A 27,268-nucleotide genomic window follows, 5' to 3' on the forward strand; every position below is an offset into this window, starting at 1 on the left:
CATCTTATGTCTATATCTGTATACCTGTGTAGTATATATGCAGGTCCTATATATCTATCTATTATTTACTCCATAGTATATGCAGGAGATATGTATCTATATACCTGCGTATATAGGTACACAGGTGCTGTAACTCCCAAGCTCCATGCAGTTGGTTCCCTCTTCTTCATGTCTCGCTGCGCCTGCAAAGGACGTGACCTTCAACACCTTCTGCTCTTTGAACACAAACGGGCCGAGAGTACTTTCGTTTCCCAGTCACCCACGGAATTCCCGGGGACAGGGCCAAAACAAAGCCGGCTCACAAGACACCAGTAAGTTTTAAGTGCCGGTATAAAGAATGAATATATTTAAGCGGCAGACACGCCGGGGAGGGGTGCGCACCGCCGGCCGCCAGGGGGCAGAAGCAGCAGGGCCGCAGCTCCCCCCACGGACACAAAGGGCCCCGCCCCGCCCGGCCCCGCCCCGGCCTGGCCCCGCCCCCGCGGCGCGCGCGGATGCCGTTCCCAGCCCGCCCCGCCCCACCGGCCGCGCTCCCCCCCGCCGCCGCCGCAGCTGCCGTCGCCGCCCCGCGCTCCCATGGCGCTGAAGCGGATACAGAAGGTGAGTGGGGCCCGGGGGTGGCGGCCGGCCGGGCCCGCGGCTCGGCGGGAGGCGTCATGGTGAGCCGTTGCCCCACGTTGTCTTCGCTCGGAGCCCGTGCTTCCACCCGCCGCCGCCCGGCTGTGGGGTCGCCTCAGGGGGCGGAGGGGCCCGGCGGGCGCGAGGTGAGGAAGGGGGCCTCCTGTCGGTCCTCCTCGGGTTTCGAGACTCTCCACCTTCTTGAAGCTCCCTCTCCCCGGTTAGTGTTTTAAACTGCCGTTACTAAACCAGCTGAGGTGTTTCCTGAGGGCAGGGCCGTGGGGTTGTGAGGTAGCGGCTGAGAGGCGGCGTTGTGCCAACGGGTTACCTTCAGCAGAGGTGTAGCTCTAAAATCTGTTGGCAAAATACCGCGCTCCTGCCCTGCACAGCTCGGTTAGCTCTCCTCAGGAGGGTTTTTTCTACATTAGGAAGTGCTGTCAGCCCAGTACTTCGTATGACCTTTGAATGTACCTCAGTGGTAGAGTTTTTGGATAATATTTGTAAACAGCCAGATTTTGACTTGTGGAGTAAACTTGTAGAATCCCATTGTTTGGCAAGACCGAACCAGTCGTACTGTACAGACAAAAAAAAGCCTTATGGATGGTAAATGTAGAAATTTAGTTAAATAGTAGTGCATTGGCCGTGTTATAGAATACGTGGTATTTTGTTGCTGTTGGCGCACCATGTCTGTTCCGTGTTTGTGCTATCCTAGTTTAGCGACTGTGATGTAATTTCTTGTTCTGGAAAATGTTGGTATTACAGAAATAGAATTCTATAATGACCAGTTGACCCTGCAGCGAGGAGGTCTGGGATACCCTACAACAGATACAAAGTTATTTGGCTGGATTTCTTCCAAAAGTCACTGGTTAGGTCTCGTGCTACAAAACTTTTTATGCCTTTACAGGTACTTAGGGGAGATTTTTGTAACTTCATATTGCATATTTGTTATGAATGTTGCATTTGAATATTAAATAAAATATTAATAGATTACTACAGTGATTTTACTCTATCAATAACTCTGTCATGTTTCTACGTATTATAGGAATGCTTTGCCTTGTCTTGGCGTCTTAATTTCCCACCTTTTCTTGAATGTCTCCTAACTCTTGTGTTTATAAGAAAAGGTTCATTTTTAATGCCTTCTCTTTCCTCCTCTTTGTTCAGGGTAACAGAATGAAACTGAACAAGTGGAAAGTCTGGTAGTCTGTTATTTTTGACATCGAGACTATTTATGAAAGACGTAGACTATTTATGAAAGAGTATCTTTCATCCTGTTAGCCTTATTAGATTCTGCTCCTACTCTTTGAAAATGAAGAAATGTTTACCAGGATGTTGACTTCAAGGTAGTATAAGATTTCCTGATTACACAGTAACTTCTGTCTGAAATATGAAGAGATGTTGGGGAAGGACCAGCCAAAAGAGGTGTGGTTAGATTCAGAACTGGCTGCCTCTTGCTTCTAGTTTGCAGCAGAAGTCACTATTGCTGGTATTCTTTTTTTCATTAACTACGTTCATCGCTATCTGCTGCCTTTCCAGGGTAAGAAAAAAAAAAATACTACTAGAGGGATTTGGCCAAGAGCCTGCCTCTGCAGCAGTAGAAAAGTGGCAAGGAAAGAGGGTTGTTTCAAAAGCAAAGTTAAAACAAAGGGATAAAGTAGAAAAAGACAAACTGTCTTGATGTCACTGTAATATGGAGAGCTTTCCTGAAAATTTTGAAAGGTATTTGTATGATGGTGTGTTTATCCCATCTAACTTCCTGATGTTTCAGGCTGGCTATAAAGGTTGATAGTTATATTGTATCTCAAGGGTGGGAAGGGATAAGAGCTAGGGTAGAGGAAATGCTGTAAGGACTTCATAGTTTCAGAAAGTGCCTAGAGGAACTCTTTGGAGAACAAAGCACTGTCAGAAAACACAATGGTATTACTTGGGAGCTTGTCAGTCTAGACATACTGTCTCAAGCTCAGCTTGGGTGGTTCAGAATTGTACTTTAACACAGCTAAGGGATTTTGATGGCAAGCTTGAGTGTGTGTTCACAATAATTTTGATAATATGTGTGTTCAGCATGATGGTGCCTACAGAGGAAGCAAAGCTATAATACGTAGAAATGTTACTAAGCATTTTTTTGTCTCATACCGGTTGGGACTCCAATTTCTAAGTAGTATTGGCATCGTAATCAGAGTGGTTTCATCCTGTCTTTCATGTATCTGCCTGAGGGACTCCTCAAAGGAGGACAGCCTGCAGACTTCAAGACTGTACACTAATAATGGAAAGATGTATTGCACTTGGGAGCTTTCTTAAAATACTAGCAACTGAATAATGAACAAACAAGCTGATTGTCGCACATGAAAGCGTATCAACTTAGTGTTGAGGGAGGAAGAGCAGTGGGGATGTGAAGGCCTGTGGTGTAAGCACATCCATCAGTGCCACCTCCGTGACCAATTAATCTCTCAGTTCTTGGAAGAACGGGGGATTCTTATTCATCTTAAGCTGGGGAGCATGTGTTAGTTTACCTTGTCAGTGCTTTACTCTGCCATGGCATGAAAGAGAGGCAGTATGTTTCTATGCTGACTAAAACTTCCGTCTATGCTCTGTGTATGAGGTTGAATAAATGTTCCTTGGGGCTGCAGTTGCTTCTCTGTAGTCTGTGACACACCAGTGAAAGGATAACCGACGTTTTTGTTGGCATTGTGAAAGCCAAATGTTGCAAATGATGAAAACAAAACAAACAGTGTAGGTTTTAATCAGGAAGGGATATTCTGCAAAGAAGCCTTTGTTGTTACCACCTCTGGAAATTGAGGCACCATGGCTTTTGTGCAAGGTAGGAAATAATTCAGGCTGACAGGTTCTGTGAGTTAGTGTATAGGTCAGTTCTCCCCATCCGCCCTGTGCAGAACCATTTTTCTGAGATTCCTGTTCCGAGTCCCCATTTATACATCTAATGGCGACACTGCTGTCCTGTCAGTTCAGTATTACACTTGAGGAGATTGTACTTCTGGGCGCTTCTCTAGTGTTCATGAGGGGCTGATGTTATGATTGTTAATGGCTCAGGCTATTTTGAAATACGTCCAAAACTAGTATTTACTTATGTTTTACTTTTCAAAAAATGGATTTAGAAGAGATTTTGAAACCAGAGGGGAACACATTTGTGACACATTTGAAGACTGGTTTGAAAATAGCTGCTGTTTTTTATCTTGTTGGTGCATAGTGCTTGATTGTTTTTTCTCCCACAACTCAGTGAGAATAGAAGCATTCAAACATTGAGATATGTCAATGAACTATATGTCTATTTCAGTATGTGTTTCCTATATGTGTAGACTACCAGGGCATACTGACTTGAATATTTATCTTGAAAATAATGTTGCTACTGTATATTGACTCAAGTAAATAACATGTTATCAATATTTGTGGTTTAGATTTTTACTTTAAACTGACTCACATGCTTCCTTTGGATGGTAATAAACATACTAAGGAACTTCTTTTTTGGATCTGTAATATGAAATGTTTTAATTAGCTCCTAAAACTTCAGCTGTGATATCACAGCACTTTTTTTTGCGTTAAAACAATGTATAAGAATAGAATATTACTAACACTTACCTTTATGTCAAGAAATGTTACAATAAATATTTGCTTTACATTTACCAGATTTATGAACAACAAAGAATCCTTAACTAGTCTAAGTATGATCACTGGAGGTTTTTTTGGACAGATGGTTCCGAACAGCATTAATACAATAGCAGCAGCATATGTGTGGAGTTGGTAGGAAGTGAGTCTGGTCTAGGGTGCATTTTGTGCAAGAAATGAAGAACACCACTGGCAAATACAAAGACCTATATTTTAAATAATGGTGTGATAAAAAGCTGTGGTTGTGGTTTTGTGTCACTTAGAGAGTTAAAATCGCTTTTAGTGGTATTGCTTGCAGCTTATTTTGGTCTTCTGACAGTCTGCAATCTTTTTCTGACTACTTTTTTTTTAACTGGAAAAGGACATATTTTTAGGGCTCTTTTTTTTTGTTACTACTTATGCTCATAGCCATTAAGTGTCCACGAGTACTGTACTGAGAATCTTCTTCCTTGTTATGAAAGTATCCTTTACAATCTCATCCAACTAGTTTTTTAGGAGTGAAGCCTTACTGCTAATGAAGCATGTAAATGTTAAACTGGCCTTCCAGTCTTCCCCAACTTTATACTTTTATGAAATATATCCTGTATTATATATACTTTGATAAAAAGTACTAGCCTGCACATTCAGAAATGTTTCCAGCATGTACAACTTACCATAGTGTGTGTTTTACACATGTTAAACTTGATTTTTTAAATTTTTGTCTTATGCTGCCCAGAGAGCTGTTCTGCAGTGTGTGTGGTGGAGCCTGGAAGGTGATAATTTGGAGGCTTTGCTGTGTCCATCTCTAATAATTGTCATTTAGCATTTGTAGCATTATGCTAATAATCCTTTGTTAGCCGCACCTGGTCATGGATCCCACTTACCTTTGTGCTCTGCTGCTGTTCTGCGGTTATAAATAGGAGAAACAGTTTATTGTAGCAACCAGCTAGAGGCATAGAATTAACAGTATTCTATTCTACTCTGTAATATAAATATACTCCTATGTTTGGGAGGATTAGAAGATTTATTCCTACCACTGTCCTCAGTTTAGCTGTTTTCTCTGTACACATTTACCCTGGCTGTATTGGGATAATGTGGCATGTGTTGGAGCTCTTGATAGATGCTTTTATGTTGTGACATTCACCAGTGTTCGAAATAACTGATACTTCTGTTTATCCCTTGCAGACAAAATTTAGGTTTTGTACATTCTCATAAAGGGCATTGCACGGGTGTACACTGTAATTTGTAGTGTTGACTTTCTCTTTTTGAAATGGAATCTGCACTGTGTTCAGTTATAGATCCTGTTTGTTAGCCTATGTATGTTAGAGTCTTGCACCAGCACTTTCTACACTGGTAACTAAAAATATTGGTGTAGACCAGGCCTTGAAGTAAGGAGACCTGCATCATGTAGCTACATAGTGATAGTCCGTAAAACAAGGGCAAAATTGCTGGAACTGATTAAAGATCTTCCTGTAATTTTAAGTTAGCGTTGACTGTGTCATGCCTTACATAGAGTTCTCTTTAATTTAGTATTCAGCCATGTCTGCTATAAAACGTGATTTCTAGGCTTTGAGTTCTCTGTTTTGGCTAACATTCTTGTGTAACTGGGTCTCTTTTAGCAGGTGTACAAGACTTCATCTCTTGCTGGGTTAGATCTTGAGTTGCAAATTAGAGCAGACAGTGGCTGTAACTGCTCTGCTGCTGTTAATGCTTGTTACAACTCTCGCAACTCCTGGAAATTTGAGACTTGTTGACTCCCTTCGTATACAGGCAAGGACTTGGCTTTGCATAGATTACTGGTTCTCTGTATCACTCCCTTAGTGAAATTTGAATCCCCCGATTAAAAAGGGAACTACACTTTTAAAGGGTTTTGGTATTGCCTTTGTTAGTCAAAGTCTAGCCCAGAGTGTTGTTTCTGGACCAGCGTACAATTTCCCCAACAGAATTATGTTGGGGGCAGACAAGTAACACTAGTTGGCAACCTGAGATATTTCAGTATATAAAGAACTCTCTCTCTTATTTTAAATCCAAAGATTGTGAGGAGTGACTTCAGAGCAAGTAGTAATATGACCGCTCTATTACCTAGCTGAAGATAAGTTGCAGTCCTTTTCTTTGAATTTGGGGCCAAGCGTGAACTCTAAGAAGGGTGCCTGAATTTAGGTGCCAGGTCCATGGTAAATTGGGCCCCTCAAAGAGAGAACTGTGTGAGTTGGAACGTTTACTGGATGTCGTAAATGGATAAATATATCACAGCAGTTGAGAAGTGCAGTTTTAACCCTTCAAATTGTATGTACAGTCTGATCATACTACGTACACAAATTCTACACTTGACTTAAACTTAGTTCCAATTTAATCCTTGATTTTGGAAGTAGTTGTCTTGACTAATGATTTTCTGGTAGAAATGCTTCCACTGTTACTCCTTACGCCAAAATCAAGGAGATATTTGCAGACCTGCTTATGTCTATTGTTGACTTAAATGTGTATATTTTAAGTAATTAGTTGACTGACTTATGAACAGTGGCTTAGCACACATTTTCTGGCTTATTTCAATGGAAGTATTTACACATCATTGTTAAACTTGCCACAGCACATTTCCTATTGTCTTAGAACTGGAAAAAGTTGTTTGTTATTAGTACAGTAAAACTTCAGACATCAAAAGTGCTTTATTAAATTATACAAGGAAAATGAACCAATGTTAATGCCTGGCTTGTTTTGCATTTGATATAGTGATGATAAATCAGATTAAAAGCTGAGCTGGTTTTGTGTAATTAAATAATAATTTTAAATTATTTGGAACTGTGTGGCCTTCTGTAAGAGAAATTAGTTGACCTGCAAAAGGTTCTCTAAACGCTTCTCTTAAATTTCAGTTTTCTTGGGGATTTTTTTAGTAGTCAACTGGGGGAGGCATGGGGGTAGGGAACAAACCACCAACAAAAACCCATGCAAGGGTTTAAATCAAGGTACATTAAATAAGGTGTAGAGCTAACATCTTCCCTTTGTTTTCTAGTTTACTTTGGAACCTTTGTTATCTTTATATATCATATCTAGGCAGACTGCAAGCGTTTTATGAGCTAGTTTAACTCAGCTAGTGTACATAGATTAGGCCAGTACAAGAAGCTTTTGTAAAATCAAAAGCTAAAGGAACAGTCAGATTAGCACATACATTTCAAAATGAAGCAGTGAGTTTACAGAGAAATCAAGGAACTGTTAATTGTCTTAGTTTTTTCTGTTATCTATTTCAGTATATCCAGCTTATGAACTTGGCTATAACTCTTAAATACTTTCAGATATTAATTTATAGCACAATGTTGTCTTTAGCTGCAGACCTATGTTGCAAAAACCCCTTTCAATGTCAATGGGCATTTCAGGTGTTGATTTATTTAAAAATACCACAGGTCTATTTAATAATATAGTAATAATGTTATCAAGTATATCATTATCAAATAATAATTTGTGTTCTCACTTTTGAAGTGATACTGGAGTGGTGTGTATTTTCTTGTAGATGTCCTTCAAATATCTGTGTGTGTTTCTTACAGGAGCTAAGTGACCTGCAGCGAGACCCACCGGCCCACTGTTCTGCTGGACCTGTTGGAGATGACCGTAAGCTCTTCGTAGTACAGTGTCACAGTTGACTTTTCTTCGGTTAAGAAAAGGCTTGGAAAATCTCTAATTCTTGTATGTTTTTGACTTTCAGTGTTTCATTGGCAAGCAACAATTATGGGACCTGTAAGTATCTAATTTGTGCCCCTTAGAAAGTAGACCTTGTTTCCTTTTCTGTTACGGAAGGATTCATTTGGGTTTCTGTAAACATGGCAGTCGAATTCAGCTGTGCTGTGTACAGATTAAAGATTTATGGTGGCATTGTTGTTCTTAGTAGTCTGGTACCAGTTTCTGTAACTGTTCAAAAATCTGTCCTCTTCATGAAGTTAGCTGCAATGTTTGAATTGGTGATGTGGGCTGCAAAGCAAATAGCTTGCTTTTCAAAGCTGATAGTTTCAATTCTGGAAGATTCATCCATCTGAAAGGAGGAAGAGTGGGAGTAAGCCAGTGTTAAAGCTGGTGACTGTAAACGGGAGTGATGTTGCACAGGGTGATTTTGGGGCTTTTAGAGCTTATTTGACAGCTGTGATGTGGCTCTGGCAAAAACAGATGGCTTTTGCAAACTGTAGACTAGCAACTGTGTGTACTTTGGGTTTCTGTGTAAGAAAGGCGTGTTTTCCTTGGGTTGAGGGAGATCTCTAAAGACCCCATTTATGACACTTGTTAAGGAAATTATATAAGAAAGGACAATAAAGCTTAAGAACAGAAAGATTTAAAGGAAAACTGAAAAAAAGTTTCAGCATAAAGAACATGACCTGAAGGAAGGGGCGTTTATTAGTATCATGGTACAGAATATGAATCCCTAGTGGTTTTGTTTTGGACTTACTAATTTGGAAAGAAGAGTTGCTGATTCAGATGATGAGCTGAACCACTGTGTGAGTTGAAATTTTGAGACCATGCTTAATCCATTAAGATTCAGCATCACGTGGTGGAGAAAAAGTGGAATTGTGACTGCTTTGAGGCTATTTCTGCATTTTCAGCACAGCTGCTCTGAAGAGATGAAAGATCAGTTACTAATTTGCCAGCGGTATGCTGGAATCTGTTGTCCAACTTGTCAGTGGCCCAGCAGCAACTGAAATGATTGCGGCAAGTTTTTCTGTAGGATGCTAATGCTTTTACCATTTTGCTTTAACAACTGTGTTCTTTCACATACAAAGTCATTCTGACCCTTGCCCTTCTGTGCTGCTTAAAGGTGAATGGCAAAACAGCAAAGAAGGAAACAAAAGCTTATGTGCTGATTGCCACCAATAACGTCTGTCCTGAATGACTCTGACAACCTGAGTAAGGAAAATACTAGCACATAAATCCCAACCTAAATTCAGTTGGGGTTTTTTTGAGCTTGCAGTTCACCTTCCATATTCTCTAGTGGAAAATACTCTTTTCTTTACTTCAGGTTCCTCAGATTTCTCTAGTTAAAGATACGAATGAGCATCTCTTGCCAACCGTTCTCAGCTGTATCTGCTGACAAGAAAAGAACACAGTCAGCATGTTAATCCCTAAAGCTTACCTTCAGAATTCACTTCATATGTGCGGAAGTAGGGTAGCCTTTTCTCCTGTCTATGGGCATCATCAATTTGTTTTACGTACCTTACTCACAAAACATGCTGTGACTTCATTTTGTCTTCTGTCTGACACTGAACTTGCCTTACGCTGCAACGCTATCTGCATTTTGAGTGTTTAAGATGACATGTCTTAGTGGACCATTTGTGACTTCTTACATTAATCTCAAAAACTGTAATTTTTGCTCATTTCCAAGGTAAATGTTTTATTCAATAAACAGCCTGCCTCTGCTTCCGTAGGAAAACACAAAAACTTCTTCTGCAGCTTGGCTGAGATTGAGTTCCTCTGTTGCTGTTTTAAACTTACCAAGTAATGAGAAAGGTTTTCTTCTCCTTCCCTTAATCAGAAATGGCAGCACTGCTTTCTGCCACCTAGCTTTGAGACTTTTCCCTTCACTTTTCTGGTTAATAAAAATGAAAGATTTCCGCAACAGATGACTGCAGCAAAGTTATTTCTATCTATTAACTGTGTGCAACCTGGACTTAAACCTGTGCACATGTTCTCTAACAAAATGCATGTTCACAGATTTGTGCAGGTCACAAAGATGTTGTGTGTTTTAAAACTCCCTGATGTCATCATGATCAACTGAATTATGTTGGAAAATCCTACTCTTTGCATCTGCAAAGAGAAACCACTTCTTAAGGTAAGTATATTTGTAGCCTAAGGATGGAGGCAGATCAGAGCAGCTGTGGTGTTGCACAGAGACAGGATTTGGAAGACCTGCTCTGGGTTTTGTATTCCCCTTGGTGCGGTGGAGCTGATGGATCAGCAGTTTTGTAGCTCCACCAGTCAAACACTGCTCCCTTCCGTTCTCTCCTCAAGAAGGGCAGCACTCAGTAGCCATGTTGCGCCACTGCAGTAGTAGTCATGGTTGGCTCTACTGTAGGTCCGCAGGCCAGTGGGAGAGTTCAGTTCCTGCTGTGCCTTCCCAGTACACAGCCCCTAGCGGGCCGGGGCTCACAGCATGGGCTGTGTACTAGGGAAAAAATGGATTTTCTAAGATACTCACAGCTTTGGGAGGTTATCTGTGTTCAGAAGCGAAACTCCAAAATAACTGAAATATATTAATATATATGTTTTGCTCTGTTTTTTCCCCAGCCTGACAGTGCATATCAAGGGGGAGTATTTTTTCTCACAGTACACTTTCCAACAGACTATCCATTCAAACCACCAAAGGTAAGTCCTGTCTCTCAAAACTTGTGCAATGTTTTGGTCAAACCTTTGTTTCTGTGTCTTAGTTTTTTAAGGCTTAATTTTGGAAGTTAAAACCAGAAAGGTAGAATGCACGTTCATAGTGGATGAACAGATGAGACTGTACAATAGATTGTGTTTGGTAGATCTCGTATGACTGAAACTTGAAGGGACAATGTTAATGGTTCCAAATGTAATAAACAGAATTTGATGTCACTTGTTTTTTTTTTTTTTAATTCCAGATTGCTTTTACAACAAAAATATACCACCCAAACATAAACAGTAACGGCAGTATTTGTCTTGATATCCTGAGATCACAATGGTCGCCAGCTCTGACTGTATCTAAAGGTAAACTCACAGATTTGCTAATGGATTCATGAGATCGCATACACTGCCATGGCGCGCTATTGTGTATTACCGCACTGTCTAAGCGTGGCAGTGGGAACTCGATTATTCTGCGTGTTACAGAAGTGGCAAATTCCATTGGAATTCTTTTTATGATCCAAGGTCTTGCACGGTTTATTCGGAGTGTCACATTACATAAAATATTATGTGCATGGTGAAGTGTTCTAAAACAAGTTGTGTAAGATAATAAATGTCCCATTAGCCTGAAATGCAACTTCTGTATTGTAGCTGACCTGACTGTGCATGCAGAACTGAGGTGAAACTGGTGAACAGAGCTTCAAAATTAAATTAATTTGGATGTAAGTGGAAAACCTTGATACTGACATGTGTGGGCTTACCTAATTTTACGTTTATTGATGGCTCTTTGGGTTGCCTGAGCATCCTTGTGTAGGCTAAGGTCTTAATTGCACTTTATTTTAAAATAAGTTGTTCTGGCTTGCATTCCTCTGTAAGATGAATATTTTAAAATGTAGCTGCTTTCAAAGTAATCATTAAAAGATTTATTAAAATATTCTAGTCCTGTAGTTAAACTTTCTCAAGTTGAACCCTGTAGATTTTTAGAACATTGAGTGTACAGTTAAGCAGTTCTTTTGTTGTAGGCATTTTTCGTCACTTCAAAAGCTGCTTAAAATGTGGGTGCTATCATTGTTTTTTCTCACCCATCTTCAAAATGCTTAGGCACACTCTTAGTCGTATTACAGAAAGTTCTCATGTGACTCAAAAGGTTAAACAGTATCACATCTTGCTTGTGTGCTTGAGAGCTCTCTAAACCACGTGTCTTTTTTTAGAACAGTGTCATTGCAATTGGCGTACAAGTAAGGGGAAAAAAATTGTTAGTCTTTGTCCAATGGAAATTGCTCTATGCCAGTGCAATTGCTACAGCTCCTTGGAAGAGCAGCTTCTTCTCATGCCTAACAACTCTGTGCAGTAGTCTCACAAGCTAAATAAAAATCTAAGTTTAATACCACTAAAACACTAGTTGATGTAGTTGCTGAAGACATGAATTACTGTTGTGTGTAGTTGGTATTAACTTTCCACAGAAATTGGTTGACTGTTTTACGGCTGAGAAAAAATTTTCTTGTTTCTAGTTATTTAGAAGGTATTTAGCAAATGAGAGTTGGCACTTCTATCATGTTTAACAGTTGGCATTTACATCTGGAAACTCTGAGTCTTTAGACCTTCAGCACTCTTCTGTGTGTTCTCTTGTTGAGTGTTCCCTCAGTTACAAAGAGGAGCAGACTGCTCCTCTATGTGTTCTGATTTGACATGCTTTTAACGTGCTTGCACATCATATATTTAATAATTGGAAATCAGCTTAGTGGATCATGGAAGCTTCTCCTTTATAGTTCTCATGTTACTGAATCAAAGGATTACAACATACCGATAGCGCCTCTGACTGATGTGACCAAGTATTCTAACTTTGGTTTCTGATATTACTGCTGTATTTGGCACTTAATAACATGAAGTATGTCTGTATGAAGTGGTCGAACTTGCTACAGCTGAGAATAGGTGTTAGTCCGGGCTCTTTTGTAGCAAGACAAAGCAAGGAAGAAAATCCCATTCTACAGCAGATTCATACTGTAGCATCAAATTCTCTTTCACTACATGTTTAGAAGTGTTTAACTGTGTATTCTTGTATTCATATCAGCTCTGAGTATAAAAATAGAAATTTTCTGAAAAGTATGGACTGAAAATGTTAAAAAAATCAAATATCCTTGGTTCAATACCAGGAAATGAATATGGAATTTAAAATTAATACCTGCATGTAATTCTGATGAAGTATTTTCCCAAAATGGAAGTCACGCTTCTATCGAATTTAGTGAAATGCTTCTAGGAAGGAGATAATAACTGTCAGCACAGAAATGGAGGATATGCACAAATAGAGTATTGCATGTCAGTGTAATATTAACAGTATTAATTATCTTAAATAATTGTAGATGGAAGAGTTTAGTTTGAGCAAATATTTATAGGTAACTATGTAGTCTGTAGTTTGTTTAATGTTCATAGGTTAAAATATGGGATCATTACAAAAGGTAGAGGTCTGTGGCTTGCAAATTCTGTAGGCTACTATCAGGTGTTGTTTACTTAGGACCTAGAAAAATGGTGTTGTATAAACATTTCTGAGCACAACTGCTATGTGAAAGCTTAATATAAATACGCAATCTCTTTCTAATCTCCCTTCTACCACCCTCTTTCAGTGTACTGGAATATATTAAAGGATTATAGAAATAAAGCAAACTAACTTGTTTAATCTAGTGTCTCTTTTATTTAGTTTTATTGTCCATATGCTCCTTACTTTGTGATCCTAATCCAGATGATCCTTTAGTACCGGATATTGCACAGATCTACAAGTCAGACAAAGAAAAGTGAGTATAACATATACATATTTGTGTGTGTGGTACTTGCAGATGGTTTTCTGCTGTGCACCTTCTATTTTAACTTTTAAAGATACTCTTCATAGACTTGTACAGGATTAGATTTTTAAGTCTCAAATATCCATCAGTGGAATGACAAGCAGGAAACTGTAGGTATATGCAGCTGCTGGATACTTACTATGTTTTTTTCCCCATACTTAGTTGCATAAAACCTTCACGCTTTTGTGTGTTCTATATTCGTTGCATGAAAAATAATTTCCGAAAATATGAATTATTTGTTGCTGCTCTGATCCTCTGGTTGTAAAATCTGAGCCTTTAGTAAGATGTTAGGTATGAACAACAAATGTGTTTGACACAAATTTGTAAATGTAGGACAGTCTAATATTCAGCTCTGTTTCATGCTAGGAACCATTGTCACATTTATTGCAATTTGCAGCGTCTTACAGAGAAAAAGAACCTCTTTTACTTTCTGGAACATCCGTAGAACTTGCAGGAAGTTTCTGATCTTGGGTAGGTAACATAGACAGCACATAACTGAAGCATTACATGCTTCTGGACCAAACCTGATGTTGAATTGAGGAGTTTTAATTCTGAAAGTACTATACTGACTGAAACATCTATGCTGGGGTCTCTTACTTACAGTGTGAAGTGACCTGGCTTTCCCAGAGTACAGTTCTAAGGCTTGCTGACTCGTGTGTCGCTCCTAAGGAAGGCTTTAACTCAATACATGTCTGACCAGTCACAATACCAGATAACGGGATTTGGAGGTCACTAGCAAGCCCAGTGCTTGGCATAGCAGAGTTGTTTTTTCTAGAGCAGTACCCCTCTAAAGAGACCTCTTTTGTCACTCAAACTTTGGGTAGTGAAATTTATGGATATCTAAACAATGATGCATTGATTTCTTAAGAGTTTGTTGTGGTTGTGGGTGGCAGGAAGCTTGGGCCCTTTATTCCGCAGATGAGACTGCTTGATTTCCAAAGGGTTCCATGGAGGAAATGCTACCTGTGCGAGATATTCCATCTTTGCTGCTTTCTGCTGATATATCAGCTACCTGATTCTGCTGGCCTTACGAACTTTAAAAACCTTTAAGCATAGAAACAGATACAAATCAGTGATCCAGGAAGGCAGTATTTTGCTTACCACTGGGAGATTCTGTTGAGCTCTGCTGCTATAGGTATTTTGAGCACAATCCAGGATGTAGTGTGCAGTCTCTCAGCATGGCCTGACCTGTCTTCTGTAACAGGGTTTTAGCACCTGTGGATTTTTTAGGTGTGTCTGAGATTAAAACAGAAAGACAAACAAAAGATCAGTTTAGGTTAGTAACAAGGAGTAGGAGCCTTTGAGGTTTTCCAAATACATCCAGTCCTAATTTGCGAAGAATGGAATTACCTTCCCCAAAACTCATCTGTCACAAATTTTCTGGTGGCCTTGATGATATATTAGTCATAGTCATGCAGCACATTCATAGACAGCCTAACCACTGCTATTTATCTGACTTCTTCAAGGTGCAGAAAAGGTTATGGATTGAGTTTGGGGCAGGCTTTTTATCCTTTGTTCTTAAGCTGCTTTTTGGTAACCTTGCTGTTAACGATTTTAGTTGTTAGACTCTTTGGTTCAGGTTCTGTGGAATGTTTGTGATACCTAGAAGAATTTTTGACTTTCTGGCTAACTGACTGAGAAATTATTTGGTACCTATTTTTTAGTACTGAGGTATTGAAGACTTCGTGCAAATGCATGCTAATGGCTTGTGGTTCATCACATATCACAGGTCCATGAAGAGTTGAGTATTGCTTTTACCTTGAGGACTGGATAGAGGAGGAGTGATGTAGAAGTTACATGGAAGCCTATGGTCTAGTATTTCTCTCTCTAGAGTAAGAATTACTGAAATGGCCTTTTGCTGAGGTAAAATCAAATTGTATAACCCACTTCCAAAGTGCTTGAGCTCTGGCCTGCAAGGCAGCAAGTGTTCAAGTTGAGGATGTTGTGCCTCAGCTTCTGCCCACTTGTGCCTCAGCTTTTGTCCATCCTTTACTTTAATAGTGATTTCAGCTGTTGTGCCTCCTGGTTTTGAAGGAAGTTAACAAGGGATATTTCTTTATCTCCAAAACTTGAAATTTAATCATTGCTGGAAAAAGTGGGAGAACGTGTTGTCTTGACTACACCTTTATCTTCTTACGCCGATCACCTATTAAATTTTTTTATCTCAGCTTGGATTTAGGAAATTACAGATATGGCTGGTTACCCCTGACCATTTATCTAATCCAGAGACTATATGGTAGCTAAGATACATGGTAGCATATTCTTAAGAACAAAACCAGTCAGTACATGAGTTGCTATACTGATCTTAAGAGAAGGATTTAAAAACTTGTTGCTGTTTTCTCTGGAGGACCCAGAAGAAAGTGAATCTACTCTGAAGAGTGGAATGTAACAAATGTGAAGACCAGAGGGCAAGTTACTGACTCTCTAAGGACGCTGACCTTTGGGAGTGCTAGTCAGCTTCATAGCAGTAGGAAAAGCCCCAAGACTTAAAATCTAGTAAAAAATGCTTTTCAGGAACTTTGCCTGGCAGGTTCTGAAACACAGAATGAAGAATTAAAAAAAAAATCCCTGTGTCTTCTATCCCTACCCTTTCCAAACCCAGTTAATTATACTGAATTTTATGCAACTAAAATGTGTGAACTTTGTCAGACTGTTAATTGCATACACATTTAGGAATAATTGACAACAAATTCCTGTTAAGGTACAAATAAGGGAAGCTGTCATGAAATGCAAATTAATTATGCACAATGATATGCATTTTAATACAAACCTGCGAGACTGGTTTTGAGTTTGAATCTAAATAGCTTTGGTAGGTAGCCTTAGAAACCAAACGTGCCAGTGGATTTGTGTTTCTTGGCTTTTAGACTATTTTAACATTATTTGAATCAATGCTAAGGGGTGAAAAGCTCAATAACATCTGTTTTAAGTAAATATGTGGCCATTGTCAATGTATCACTAACAGCTCTTCACTGTAATGCCTTCTTTCTGCACGTACAGATACAACAGACATGCGAGAGAATGGACTCAGAAATATGCAATGTAAACTTGTGAAGACTTTTTCGTATACCACAGAGTACTGTAAATTCTAGAGGTTTTTTTTCAAAATTAGAAGGAAATGGAGCACAGTTTACTGTTTCAATGTATCATGATGCCCCTCGAATTTTTTTTCACCCATGTAAGTGTGTTTCTGGAGCAAGGGAGAACAAACTTCCAAAAATAACCTTATGACTGTGATAAGAATATTTATCCTCTTTGTATGCTCTGCAGAAGACATTTATTACGGTTTTTAAGAGTCGGCCATCTGCGTCTTCAGACTACGAGATCAATAATGCAGTTGTAAAGCAACCAAATTATTTTTGCTGGAAAACGTAGCTGGTTTTATGTGATGAATGCTGTATGTGTGTCCTTAAAGTATGTTGTCTGTTTCATAAGTGTGTTCAAGTTTCATTTTGTTAGTTCACTTATATAATTTGTTTTTTACTGTATAGACTAAGTATTTTATTTACCATGGAAGTAATTTCATTCTAGACTTACTCGCTTGTGTGCAGTATTGACAAGCTACAACTGCTAGTAATGAAAATAATGGGAGTGTCCCACCCAATAGGATATTCTAAAGACTGACTGCAGATTTCTTAAAACCTAAAATGATCTTTGCACTGTAATTCTTTGTATGCTGATTATGGAGAAACACTTGGTTTTTATTCTGTTGCATACTTGACTTAATTTTATTGCAATGTGAACTAATTGCACTGCTACGTAGAAAGATGTGTAACAGTTTTGTTGCTATTCACAAATGATTTTTGACATGTGGGCAACATAACACTATCACAGACCTTTTACAAATCTAAATGTAGCCTTTTCCATATAAATAAAATGCATTTTCTACTACTTGTCTAGGTTTTTTTTTAATCATGGCTGTCCTTTAAGTGCTTGTTCTAACAGCAGAGAATCAAAATATTAAGTGTGCATGTGTCTTGTAGAGAAAAGGGAAGATAAAGCCATGCATTGTGTACTACTTAGAACTGTTGCAATTAACTTCGATGCTAGCTTCAGCCTGATTTATTTAGCATGCTGTGCTCATTGTTTTCGTATAGGATTTCAACTAGTTTAATGACACGTTGCATCTATATTCATTTATGGAGGAAATAACCACAAATGTTTGAACATCAAACACCTCAGTTTAGGTGGTGTATTTGCAATATCAGAATGTTCCAGTAAACTTCTCACCCTTGAAGCTACCTTGTCCATTAACTGGCACTTCAGTTGCTTCAGACTGTATGTGGAAAGCCAGAAGTGCTGGAGTAGATTAAAAGCAAAACAATTTTGATTTCCTACTGTACATTCTTCTTGCGTATCTGAAAATAAAAATGCGTGACGGATGTTTTTCTCTGTACCTTGCACATGAAAGAAGTGATTTGCAGTTGGGAAATTTGTGATCATAAAATACATTTTTAAGACTACAAAAAATATTGTGGGGGTTTTTTATCTGTAATGAATGCCAAACTGGAATTTGGGTTGTGGGTGGGAAGCGTGCACAGAGAAGCTTTTATTCTTGCCAGTGGAATGTTGTTCTCTTTATGCTTACTGACTCAAATGCCATAAGTTGGTCACGTATGGGAAAACATTGCTTCTGTGCTACAGTTTTATCTGTGATTACTTTTTTGAAGAAAAAAAAAAAAGCTTGATGGAGAGTGGCTCTATTGATCTTAGAATAGCCTTGTTCATTTCAGATTCTAGGATGAATAAATGTAGGGATTTTTGTTACAAAATGCATGCCTCATTATACTTGAACCAGGCCACTGCAGCTTGGAAGGCAAAGCCGCTGTTTATACTTATTGCTAAAATGGTGGTAGAAAACTTTGACCATCGGAATATGTTCCCAGAGCTTTTACTTCTAGATCAGTAGCAATACGTTTGTACTAGAAGTTATTTAAATGTTTGCAATATCCATAGTGAACTGTGAAATGGGAAGTTTGACTTGCATCTCGGAATAGTAATTTTCTTTGTATTAGGGATGGTTTGAAAACACTTGTCCTTCAGCTGGTACTTTTTTCTGCTGTGCGCCATACAGGCAACAGTGACTTTCCATCGCAGGGCAAGACCAGCAGGATGATAAAAGAAAAAAAAACCAAAGACAAAAATGAGTAAGGTGTTCTGCATACAGCCTATTTATGCACTGAAACAATAATTCTGTCTTGTGAACGGGGGGTTTCAGGGGCGTTGAAAGTTAAGTTTTTGATTCTCATGCTTTTCCTAGCATTTCAAAAGCAGAAGTCTAAAATGCTATGTCTAAAACTAGTCCTAACAAATTACTATATGACAATAAAGAGTCTAAAATGCTAAATATGTAAAGGTCATTCTTTCAAGGAGTTGGTCAGATTTCATTTATGGAGCTAAAATGCTTTTTACAGCATGTGCTATTTTAAGGTGCGGAGAGGACACTACAGCTGAAAAGTTGCTCCGTTCTGTGGTGTTTACTGCTACGGAGAAAAATTCCAACATAGTAATTGAGAGAAAAATGACGGAAAAAATAATCTCCGCACCATCTTTTTTCCCCCCTGGAAGGCCGCGGGCCTGTGAGGGGGCGTGCCCTCTGCATCGCCCCGCCCCGTCGCTAGCCACACCCCTCTCCTCGCTCTCCCGGCGTGCCGTGCGGCGGCGGCACAGCCCCTCCGTGCGCAGGCGCGGCGGGCTGAGGGAGGGCGACATGGCGGCGGCGCTGTCGCTGCGGGGCCGGGCCGCGGCCCTCTTCACCGGTGCCCAGCGGCTCCTCAGGTGCGGGCGGTCGGTGGGGCGGGGGCTCCGGGGCGGGGGGGGGCGCCTCCTCGGTGAGGCCGAGGCCGGGGCGTCCCGTGGGGCCGGGCGGCGGTAACCGGCGGTGCCGTTGTGTGCAGGAGCAGCGGCGGCGCGGTCGAGAAGTGCCTGTGCAGGGGGATCAGCTCGGACGAGCGCCCGAAGCGGCCGCTGTCGGCCTATTTCCGTTTCCTGAAGGAAAACCATTCTGCTTTTCGGCAGAGGAATCCAGGTACGCGGTCTGAAGGGCAGGAGGCGCCGGAGGGGGCGCGGCTGGCCGTCGTTTGCTTTTGGAAATGCAAAAGGGCCTGAATGCGTCAGGTCTGCCGGAGGCTTTGCTGTAAAGCTGCCGTCACGGTAGATACGTACCGCTGTTTTCCCTCCAAATTGTGTCACTTAAAAAGAAAACTGGAACAAAGTGTTGTCCTGTCAAACTAAACATCCTGAAGTAGCTAAAGTACGTTACCCGGATTTCGGGAGACCAAAACCATCTCTTTACCTGTGGCACGTCACAAGTGAAACTCGGTATTGCCATACTTACTGCCTCCGCGTGTATTAGCGTGCTTAATAACTCAAAAAAAGTGAACGCTTGTGTGTAACTTCAAAAACGTTTGAAGAAAGGGCTCGCTTGGGCAGTACATGTTAACAGCGATGCGTGTTCTTCCGTTATTTTTAAACCTGTATGTATTTGAGGTACACTATTGTTGATACAAGCTCTGTTTTTATTTTGACGCCTAGTAATCTAAAGACTGCATGTACCAGTTTGCCTCAGTGTATATGGGAGAAAAAGTATATGTATTTAGAGGAAAATGTTTCTCAGTGAATGTTTTATTATCAGAAGCTTCATTTATAAGCAGTGCCATCATTAGTCTTGTCAGAGAGCAGCAAAATTGAAAGCTGTGCTGCTTTTAAAAATACTGTTCAAAGGAATGTTAAAATTTTTAAAGGACTGTGGTTGTATTGGGCAAGTCACCAGGTAAATTTAAGTAGGGAAAACCATTTGACACCCTGTTTTGCTCAGTAGTTTGAGAGTTCAACAGTCGGAAAGGTTGAGGACTGAACTTGGAGAGCTTATTGTAGTTATGTGCCATGCCAGTGTCTTCCACATGTTTCTAAAATTCAAATAATCCACAATAAATGTGCTGTATCTCATATGCAAACTAAGAATTTTGGGCTTTCTTGTTCTAATAGAGGGAATGTTCAAAAATAACCTGATAATTTCTTTGTTTTCTTTTACCATTGGCAAAGCATCGTATTTTCAAAAGTTTTAAGACTGGTATATTTGGACTAAAAACTCCCCACATGTCTTGTTTTTCCACAGTTGTGGAAGTCAGGTTACTGGTAAGAGCTTAGTTCTGCTTTTCCACTCTTGAGATGGGTGAACTTTACATCTGAGGTGGGAGAGACAAAGATCTACTTTTTCTTTTACTGTGAAGCAGAGGGATAGCCAGTAAAGGATTTTTCAAGAAAAGAAAAGCTTGTGTCCTCTTTCTACCACCTTAGGAGTTTGGTGGTTGTGTACCCCGCCCCCCCCCCCCATTCACAAATTCAGGTCTGGCTGGAAACCTCATCAGATGACCATAGTGCAAGGGCCAGCGTCAAAGGCAGTCACCTGAAAACCAAAGCAGATTCAAGTCACTGTAATTTTGTTTGTGGGAGAAGGAAATTACTTTTTCTTTAACCTTACTTGTGTTGAATAATATTGTAAATAAAGGACTTTGTTTTAATAAAGATCAAGCATGTGTGCTGTATCATGTGGATATGGTCACATTACACTTGCTTTGGAGAATCCAGCAGATTTTTGCGAAAAAAATGAGAACTGGAAATTTTACTTTTGGTTTCTTCCCTGTCCCCCCCACCCGAAGTTCAGACTGTCCTGCATTATTTAGAAAAGGATCCAACTCAAAAGAAAAAAAATGAAACTGGTGTGGAGTGGTCATAGATGTCTGTCTTGAAATGCTGGTTTGGTTTATAACTGCATGTTTCTTTCAAGTTTGGACCAAGAGCAGGGACTCTTCCCCCACCCCGCCCAAATATTATGGTTCCTTTTCACTGCTACAATAACTTAAGTGAGTTTTATGAAAGGAGGAAAATACATTTGTACAGGAAAAAGGTACTAGTGACAGCTTTCCTTGGGAAACATTGAGGCACCGTACTAAAGGTACGATATTGATCTTTATTTTCTTGCTTTCTAATTTTAATGTACAGAAATGAGCAACATGGAGCTGGTTAAAAAAATAGCAGGTGCTTGGAAGGAGTTACCAGCATCCCAGAAGCAGGTATGTTTGTGTCTTTGCCCTGTGTACTTTGACCTCTATAAAGTCTTAGTGGTTGTTTTTCTTGGCTTGGTGTCCTCTGTGGTTTTTTTTTTTTGTGTTGTGGTTTTTTATTGTTTGGGGGTTTTGCTTTGGTTTTTTAAACAACAACAAAAAAGCACTTGTGTGCAAAGGTTTGGGCATAAAAACAATTCTGAAGAGAATTGGGAGCTTTGAAATACTCAGGGGAAGATACTTTGATACTTCTACACATGACCTTACTTTTAGTATTTTTAATCTGTTGCAAGAGAAACAAGTGAGGCAGATCAAGTATTGTAAAGTTCTCCTTTCCTATGCACAAGCTAGGTGAAGCCTCACTCAGTTTTGATGAAAGGATCAACTTTTTTTTCCTACAGATTAGGTAGTGACCAGAGACTTAATTTACAGATAACTTTAAGTTTCGCCTAATAACTTACTTTTTGTCACAGGTAGTGAAGTTTCTGTAAGAGTGGCAGTTTCAAGGGATAATGTGAAAAACAACTCTCTGAGTTGCTAATCATTGCAGAATAGAAGTCCATTTATAGCAAAGTAATGATTGTTCTTCCTTGATTGCAGTTAGCGATTAAATCCAGTTAGGAACTAACTGCAGTTTTCTAGCTCAAGTAATATCTTTGTTCAGTAGCATTGAAGGGCTCTTACATCCTTTCTGGACTTCTGGCTCTATATACATTAGTATGAAACATGCCTTTTCATTTGTATGTCTGAGACAGAGAAAAGGATGGTGATTTTTCAGGTCTACCTGGACACATGGTAGTCTGGATCAGCTCTTCTTGGTGCCCTGGTACCAAGGCCATGATTTTATGATGCTTCTGTACATGGTATTGGCTGCTGTAGGAATCACGTGTTTGATGACTGGAGCACTTGTGTGCTGCAACAGGTGTACGCACTTCAGGAGTAATCAGTTAAGCCAAGCTTCAGCTTTTCCTTCTTGTATGGAAGATTGTTACTGCTTTGAGCTGCTTCTGAAGATTCATCTGATGTTACCAGATGAACTAAGATAATTCATGGGAGGAGCGCAGGTTTTGAATCTGAGTTCTTCTGAATCCATTCTGCTGATCAGACAGATCTGAAATTGCTGCTTTACTTTTAAAATCTTATGTTCCAGAGTGTAGTCTATATCTTTTTTATTAGTAGGTTAGAAGTGTTAACTTCTTTAACGGTCAAGTGTTTCTGACTGAAAGCATCTGTTCAAGGCTGGTGATCGTTTGCGTTATAGGTTTATGAGGAAGCTAGAAAGACAGACTGGCAAAGATATGAAGAGCAGTTGGCTGCATATAAAGCGCAGCTAACTCCAGCCCAGGCTGTGGCTCTGAAAGAAGAAAGGAGAAAACGGCTGGCAAAAAGAAGATCGTTCAGGGCAAAAAGAGTAAGTATTTTGAAGTTCAGATTTCTTTTCTCTCAAGTCTATTTGTCTAGTGTGCAGAGCATGTTTAGAAATACAAAGGCGACTCTGAGAATAAAAAAAAACCAAACAAAACTACAGACCCAAAACAAAACCCAAAAAAACCCATGGGCTAAAATAATTGCTGGTGTTAGCAGTTATTTTAGTGGCTTTCCTGTGCTTGAAGACCAGAACTAGCACATACCTTTGTGCTCACAGGTAGCTGCTCTGTGCTTTTTTTTTTCCCCTATTCTTAAAGCTGCCTGAGGAATGAGAGCTAATAAAAGACATTTGAGCCAGTAACACTTCCTTTGGCTGGGAAGACATCCAGAAATAGCTTTTCACAAAGGCTTTGTATCTGTTCCTTCAGTGGCCCCTACAAGGTAGTAGCTGTTTGGAATAGCTTTGTTTCCTTCCCTTCTTTGACACTGGCACTCTGCTACCTGTGTAGCTGCTGTGTTGGATTAGGCCTGCATAGAGGCGCAGCTGTTAGCATCCTTTATTGACTTATTCATACCGATCCTCTTCCCAGTTCCCTTTTAGCTGGTTTATAAATCCTGACAGACAAAACCATCTGTAAAGGTACAATATTACGGTTTGTCCAGTAGCAAAATCAGTTGAAAGGGTTGCTTATTGCTTATTGTTCTGTGAATTAAGCTGCTGGTGTGATGTTGCCCTAATTGGCAAAAGTGAAATTAATTTGGTTTAAAAGACCAATCCTGCTTAGAGGAAGTTTTTAATCTAAATGATTCCACTGGTCCTTTTTTAGAGTATGACACCACAGGGAATTTAGCTGGCATACCCAACACCTAAGCAGATCGTAATTTGCAGACCCAGGCTGCAGCAGGAATGCCTTAAGGCTGGGGAAAACAAGTGTAATTGCATCTGTAACTTGCTGTACTTCCCCCCTCACCATCATTCCTGTAGGCAGAATGTTCTGATAGCAGAAACCTAGTTCTGTTTCCCTGGAAACCTGTGGTTCTGTTCCACCTTCTCACCTCCCACAGTTAGGTGTCTGCCCTCCTCTCTGCAAGCGTTGACTATTTCACACCAGAGACCAAAGCCTTATGAAGAGAATCGAAAATGTGTCAAGACTTTCTTACTGAGTAGAGCTTAGTAACAGTCTTAAGTTTCTGGAAGATGTAGCTGAAGTGGGCATCAGTTTTAAATGCTTCTTTTTGTGTCTGTGAAAATTTAAGTTGTTAGCTTTTCTTAATTTAGTTTACCATTAGTCTTGACAAGTGTTGGAGCATCTTGGCATGCAGTCCAGTTTACAGAATAAAACACCAAAAAATGAATTTGAGTCTGGTTTTTGTGTAACATAGAAAGACAAATGGTAAGTTTAGTTTTGGAAAAATGCATGCTCGGTAGATTGAATAACTTTTCTTGTTGTTTTTAAAGGAATTGACTGTGCTTGGAAAACCTAAAAGACCTCGTAGTGGCTTCAACATTTTTGTGTCAGAAAACTTTCAAGAAAGCAAGGGACTTTCACCTGTGGTAAGCCAGGAAAGACTGTTCTTTAAAATAGACCTGTTGTGTTCAGAAAATCTGGTTTGGGTTCTGTCACTTTCAGAGAAACTATTCAATAGTTCAGTATCTGGATTTCGCTTTGCTTAGGTTATTTTTTTTAGGCTGCAGAGATCTGTCCATACTGCTGGTGGCATGTCCTATATAAACTGCTGTGTGGATATACAGACTTAAAATATTTGCACTATTTTCTGCACTTCAGTGTTACAGGCTTCATCTGTTCCTTCTGTAAGGAGAGAATTCTAGTTTTCTTTGTTTTGGTGTAGAAATACATTAGTTTTTTAAATGGTTGTGTTCGGTCTGCTACCACTTCTATAGTAGTGGTTATCGTACCTGCTGTACACAGTCGGTGTTACAGAACGTGCAAGGGTTCCTCAGCAAAGTCACACGTTATGCACCAAACTGCACTTTAGGGTGATTTATGTGGTGCTGGTGAATTACAGCACCTGAGGCACTGGAGACCTCCCTGTATGCCTAATACGTTCCTTAGCCTGTGCATTTAGTCAGTAAATCAGGATGGCGGAAATAGTTTGTTCCTCAGTTTTCTCTGTACAAGGCAGGCAGCTCCAGTCAACTGAGGCCCGGTTTGACACACACATGGCAAAATACTCCTGAAGCGGTACTAAGCTGCTTGTGAACGTGGTTAATACTTGGGTGGGCTTGGCTTAAGGTAGGGCTTAGTTTAAATGAAACCAATATGTGGGGTGAGGTGTGGTCATGTTGCTATTAGTCAGCTCAGCTGTTTGGTGTGCCTGTGTTTGCGGCTTCACGCTTATATTGTCTGTAAATGTGGCTCAGATGATGCCCAGCAACTTGTGTCATTTATTTATTATTTACCTATGTTAAGAGGGTGGGGTACTAAGCCTGTGTGCCTTCCTGCTTTTTTATGTTGGTTTGTACTTGGCTTTCACTACTGTGGCATTCGTCTGTAACCCTCTGTGGCCAGCCTGCTGTTAAAATAATCCTAATGTATTGCCTATTCTATATCCTGTAGGCAAAGCTGAAGCAATTATTTGATACATGGCAAAAACTGTCCAGTTCTCAAAAGCAGGTATGTCAGTGGATTTTGATGAGGCTCTAATCGGAAAATGTCAAGCTTGAGTCGAGACTAATGCAAACAAAATCTTGAACTCAGCTGTTCAAAATATAATACTAAGGAAAATACTCTGAAATTGTATTTATGCATCTTGAAAAAGATAGTCATTACTTTTATTCCAGTAGTGACCATTTCCTTTACAGTGTTGATGAAATGTGAGTGGGTAGGATGGGATGGAAGTTCTGCATGCCTGGAAATGGGCACTGAGTGGCATCTGGGGGGGAAGGTGGAATAATTTGCAACAAGTTGATTTTTTTTTTTCTAATAATCTATAATATTTTTAAATGCCAGCATAGTAATTTGCTGCTCGTGGAAAGACTTTTGCCAGGTAAAAGCAACAAAAATCTACGAGTGATGTGCGCACAGTAATTTATTAACCTTTGTTGTCTTGGGGGTAGTTTTGGTCCAGCTTTCTCATGAAAATGGGAGTGGTGCTGTACTGGAACCTAATCTAAACCTCCCAATTTTCAAGTATTCCATACCTTACTGTCCTTGCTCCTGAATAGCCTTCTTCCAGATTGTTTTTAATGTGTACTTGGAACATGCACTAGGTTCATGTTTCTTCTGTAGAAAAGGGGGTTGAAATAGTTGTGCAGAAACACCTTTTCCTGTTGTTTGCATAAGCCAGCTCTCTCAAACTCGTACTCAGATAAAAAGCCTTGGCTGTTAGTAGTAATGCTGAATAAACTTCCTCTTCTGGAACGGTCGTCTGTTGACATAACCATAATTCAGTGCTAAGGTTTTATATTTTTGTGCAAGTTTTATGTCTTTTGAATTTTCTGGAGGCGAAAGTGAACGCCTGGGATGCGCGCTGTGCAGGTCTTGTAGCGAGTCACGTTTGTATCGAAGGGGAGGATGTAACGTGGCGGTTATCCTGATGCAGCTCCTTCCCTAACTGCTGATACCTAATTTTCTTCCAGCCATACCTGCAGCTTGCTGAAGATGATAAGGTTCGGTACGAGAATGAAATGAAGTCGTGGGAGGCAAAAATGCTTGAACTCGGACGTGAAGACCTGATACGTTCCAAAAACCAAAGGCCAAAAAAGAAAACTGCTGAAACTGCAGAGGAATCTGAAACAGCCAAAGCTTCCTCACGTGAAAAAAAGGCAAAATTAAAGTTGAAAAAATCAGAAGAATAAAATGGTTAAGTATTTTATATTTATTGCCCTTTGGTTGTCATGTCTTTATCCTGCTGTGTTAATGCTGCCGTCAGCATTAGCACTGAAATTTGGAAAACCCATAAAGGGCCCGTTGGAGAAGTAGAAAAGCCTATCTGGTAAAGAGAGGATTTGGTGTCCCTCGGAACTGACTGAAATAATCACTGCAGATGTAGCCTGAATGTACGACAGTAACCGGTTAATCAAGCTGTGAATAGTGATACTCACATCAGCAGAGCTCTCCAGTAATGGTAGATACCAACTAGCTTTTATAAGGTATTTTTTATGAAAGCAAGAATATTCTACTATGTTACCATCTATAATTCTGTAAATAAGAGCTGAAATCTGAGTCAAAGCTGCTGTGTTTTATTCCCTCCATGGTATTGGTAGTGAAATGTTCTACATTTCAACAAAAGGCACAAGAAATGTAAAATACTAACTTTTATTTTATTCATCTGTCTTTTTGTACGTCTCAGTCTGTGTATACCACTTATGTTGCATTTAATTAAAGACCATATGAGTTTCGTATAAACATATCTTTACTGGACTTTTATTCCATGGTTTTGTTTGGATATGTGCAAACGCTTTTGCCTTCCTGTGGTCACATTTGGGAC

At 39.9% G+C, this 27,268-nt stretch overlaps 2 protein-coding genes across 8 annotated transcripts; both read left to right on the top strand.

Moving 5' to 3' along the window:
• Window positions 1-457: 457 nt before the first annotated feature.
• Window positions 458-17,273, top strand: UBE2D1 (ubiquitin conjugating enzyme E2 D1). 7 transcript variants are annotated; one of them, XM_075109561.1, is made up of 8 exons: window positions 478-600; window positions 7,752-7,815; window positions 7,910-7,941; window positions 9,901-10,018; window positions 10,474-10,551; window positions 10,809-10,914; window positions 13,244-13,337; window positions 16,383-17,273. In XM_075109561.1, the coding sequence occupies exons 4-8, from the start codon at window positions 9,968-9,970 to the stop codon at window positions 16,426-16,428; spliced, it is 375 nt and encodes a 124-aa protein (XP_074965662.1). In that variant the 5' UTR covers window positions 478-600; window positions 7,752-7,815; window positions 7,910-7,941; window positions 9,901-9,967; the 3' UTR covers window positions 16,429-17,273. The 7 variants fall into 7 exon arrangements, with proteins under 7 accessions (XP_074965665.1, XP_074965662.1, XP_074965660.1 ...); XM_075109559.1 differs by lacking the exon at window positions 16,383-17,273 and adding an exon at window positions 15,050-15,934 and having other exon boundaries at window positions 479-600; XM_075109562.1 differs by having other exon boundaries at window positions 594-838.
• A 1,748-nt stretch (window positions 17,274-19,021) lies between these two features.
• Window positions 19,022-27,201, top strand: TFAM (transcription factor A, mitochondrial). Its single transcript, XM_075109569.1, has 7 exons — window positions 19,022-19,160; window positions 19,280-19,410; window positions 21,387-21,457; window positions 22,710-22,859; window positions 24,276-24,371; window positions 25,396-25,452; window positions 26,418-27,201. The coding sequence occupies exons 1-7, from the start codon at window positions 19,093-19,095 to the stop codon at window positions 26,634-26,636; spliced, it is 792 nt and encodes a 263-aa protein (XP_074965670.1). The 5' UTR covers window positions 19,022-19,092; the 3' UTR covers window positions 26,637-27,201.
• The last annotated feature ends 67 nt before the right edge of the window (window positions 27,202-27,268 follow it).

Source organism: Phalacrocorax aristotelis, chromosome 14 (assembly GCF_949628215.1).
Source record: "Phalacrocorax aristotelis chromosome 14, bGulAri2.1, whole genome shotgun sequence".
NCBI classification, from domain to species: domain Eukaryota; kingdom Metazoa; phylum Chordata; class Aves; order Suliformes; family Phalacrocoracidae; genus Phalacrocorax; species Phalacrocorax aristotelis.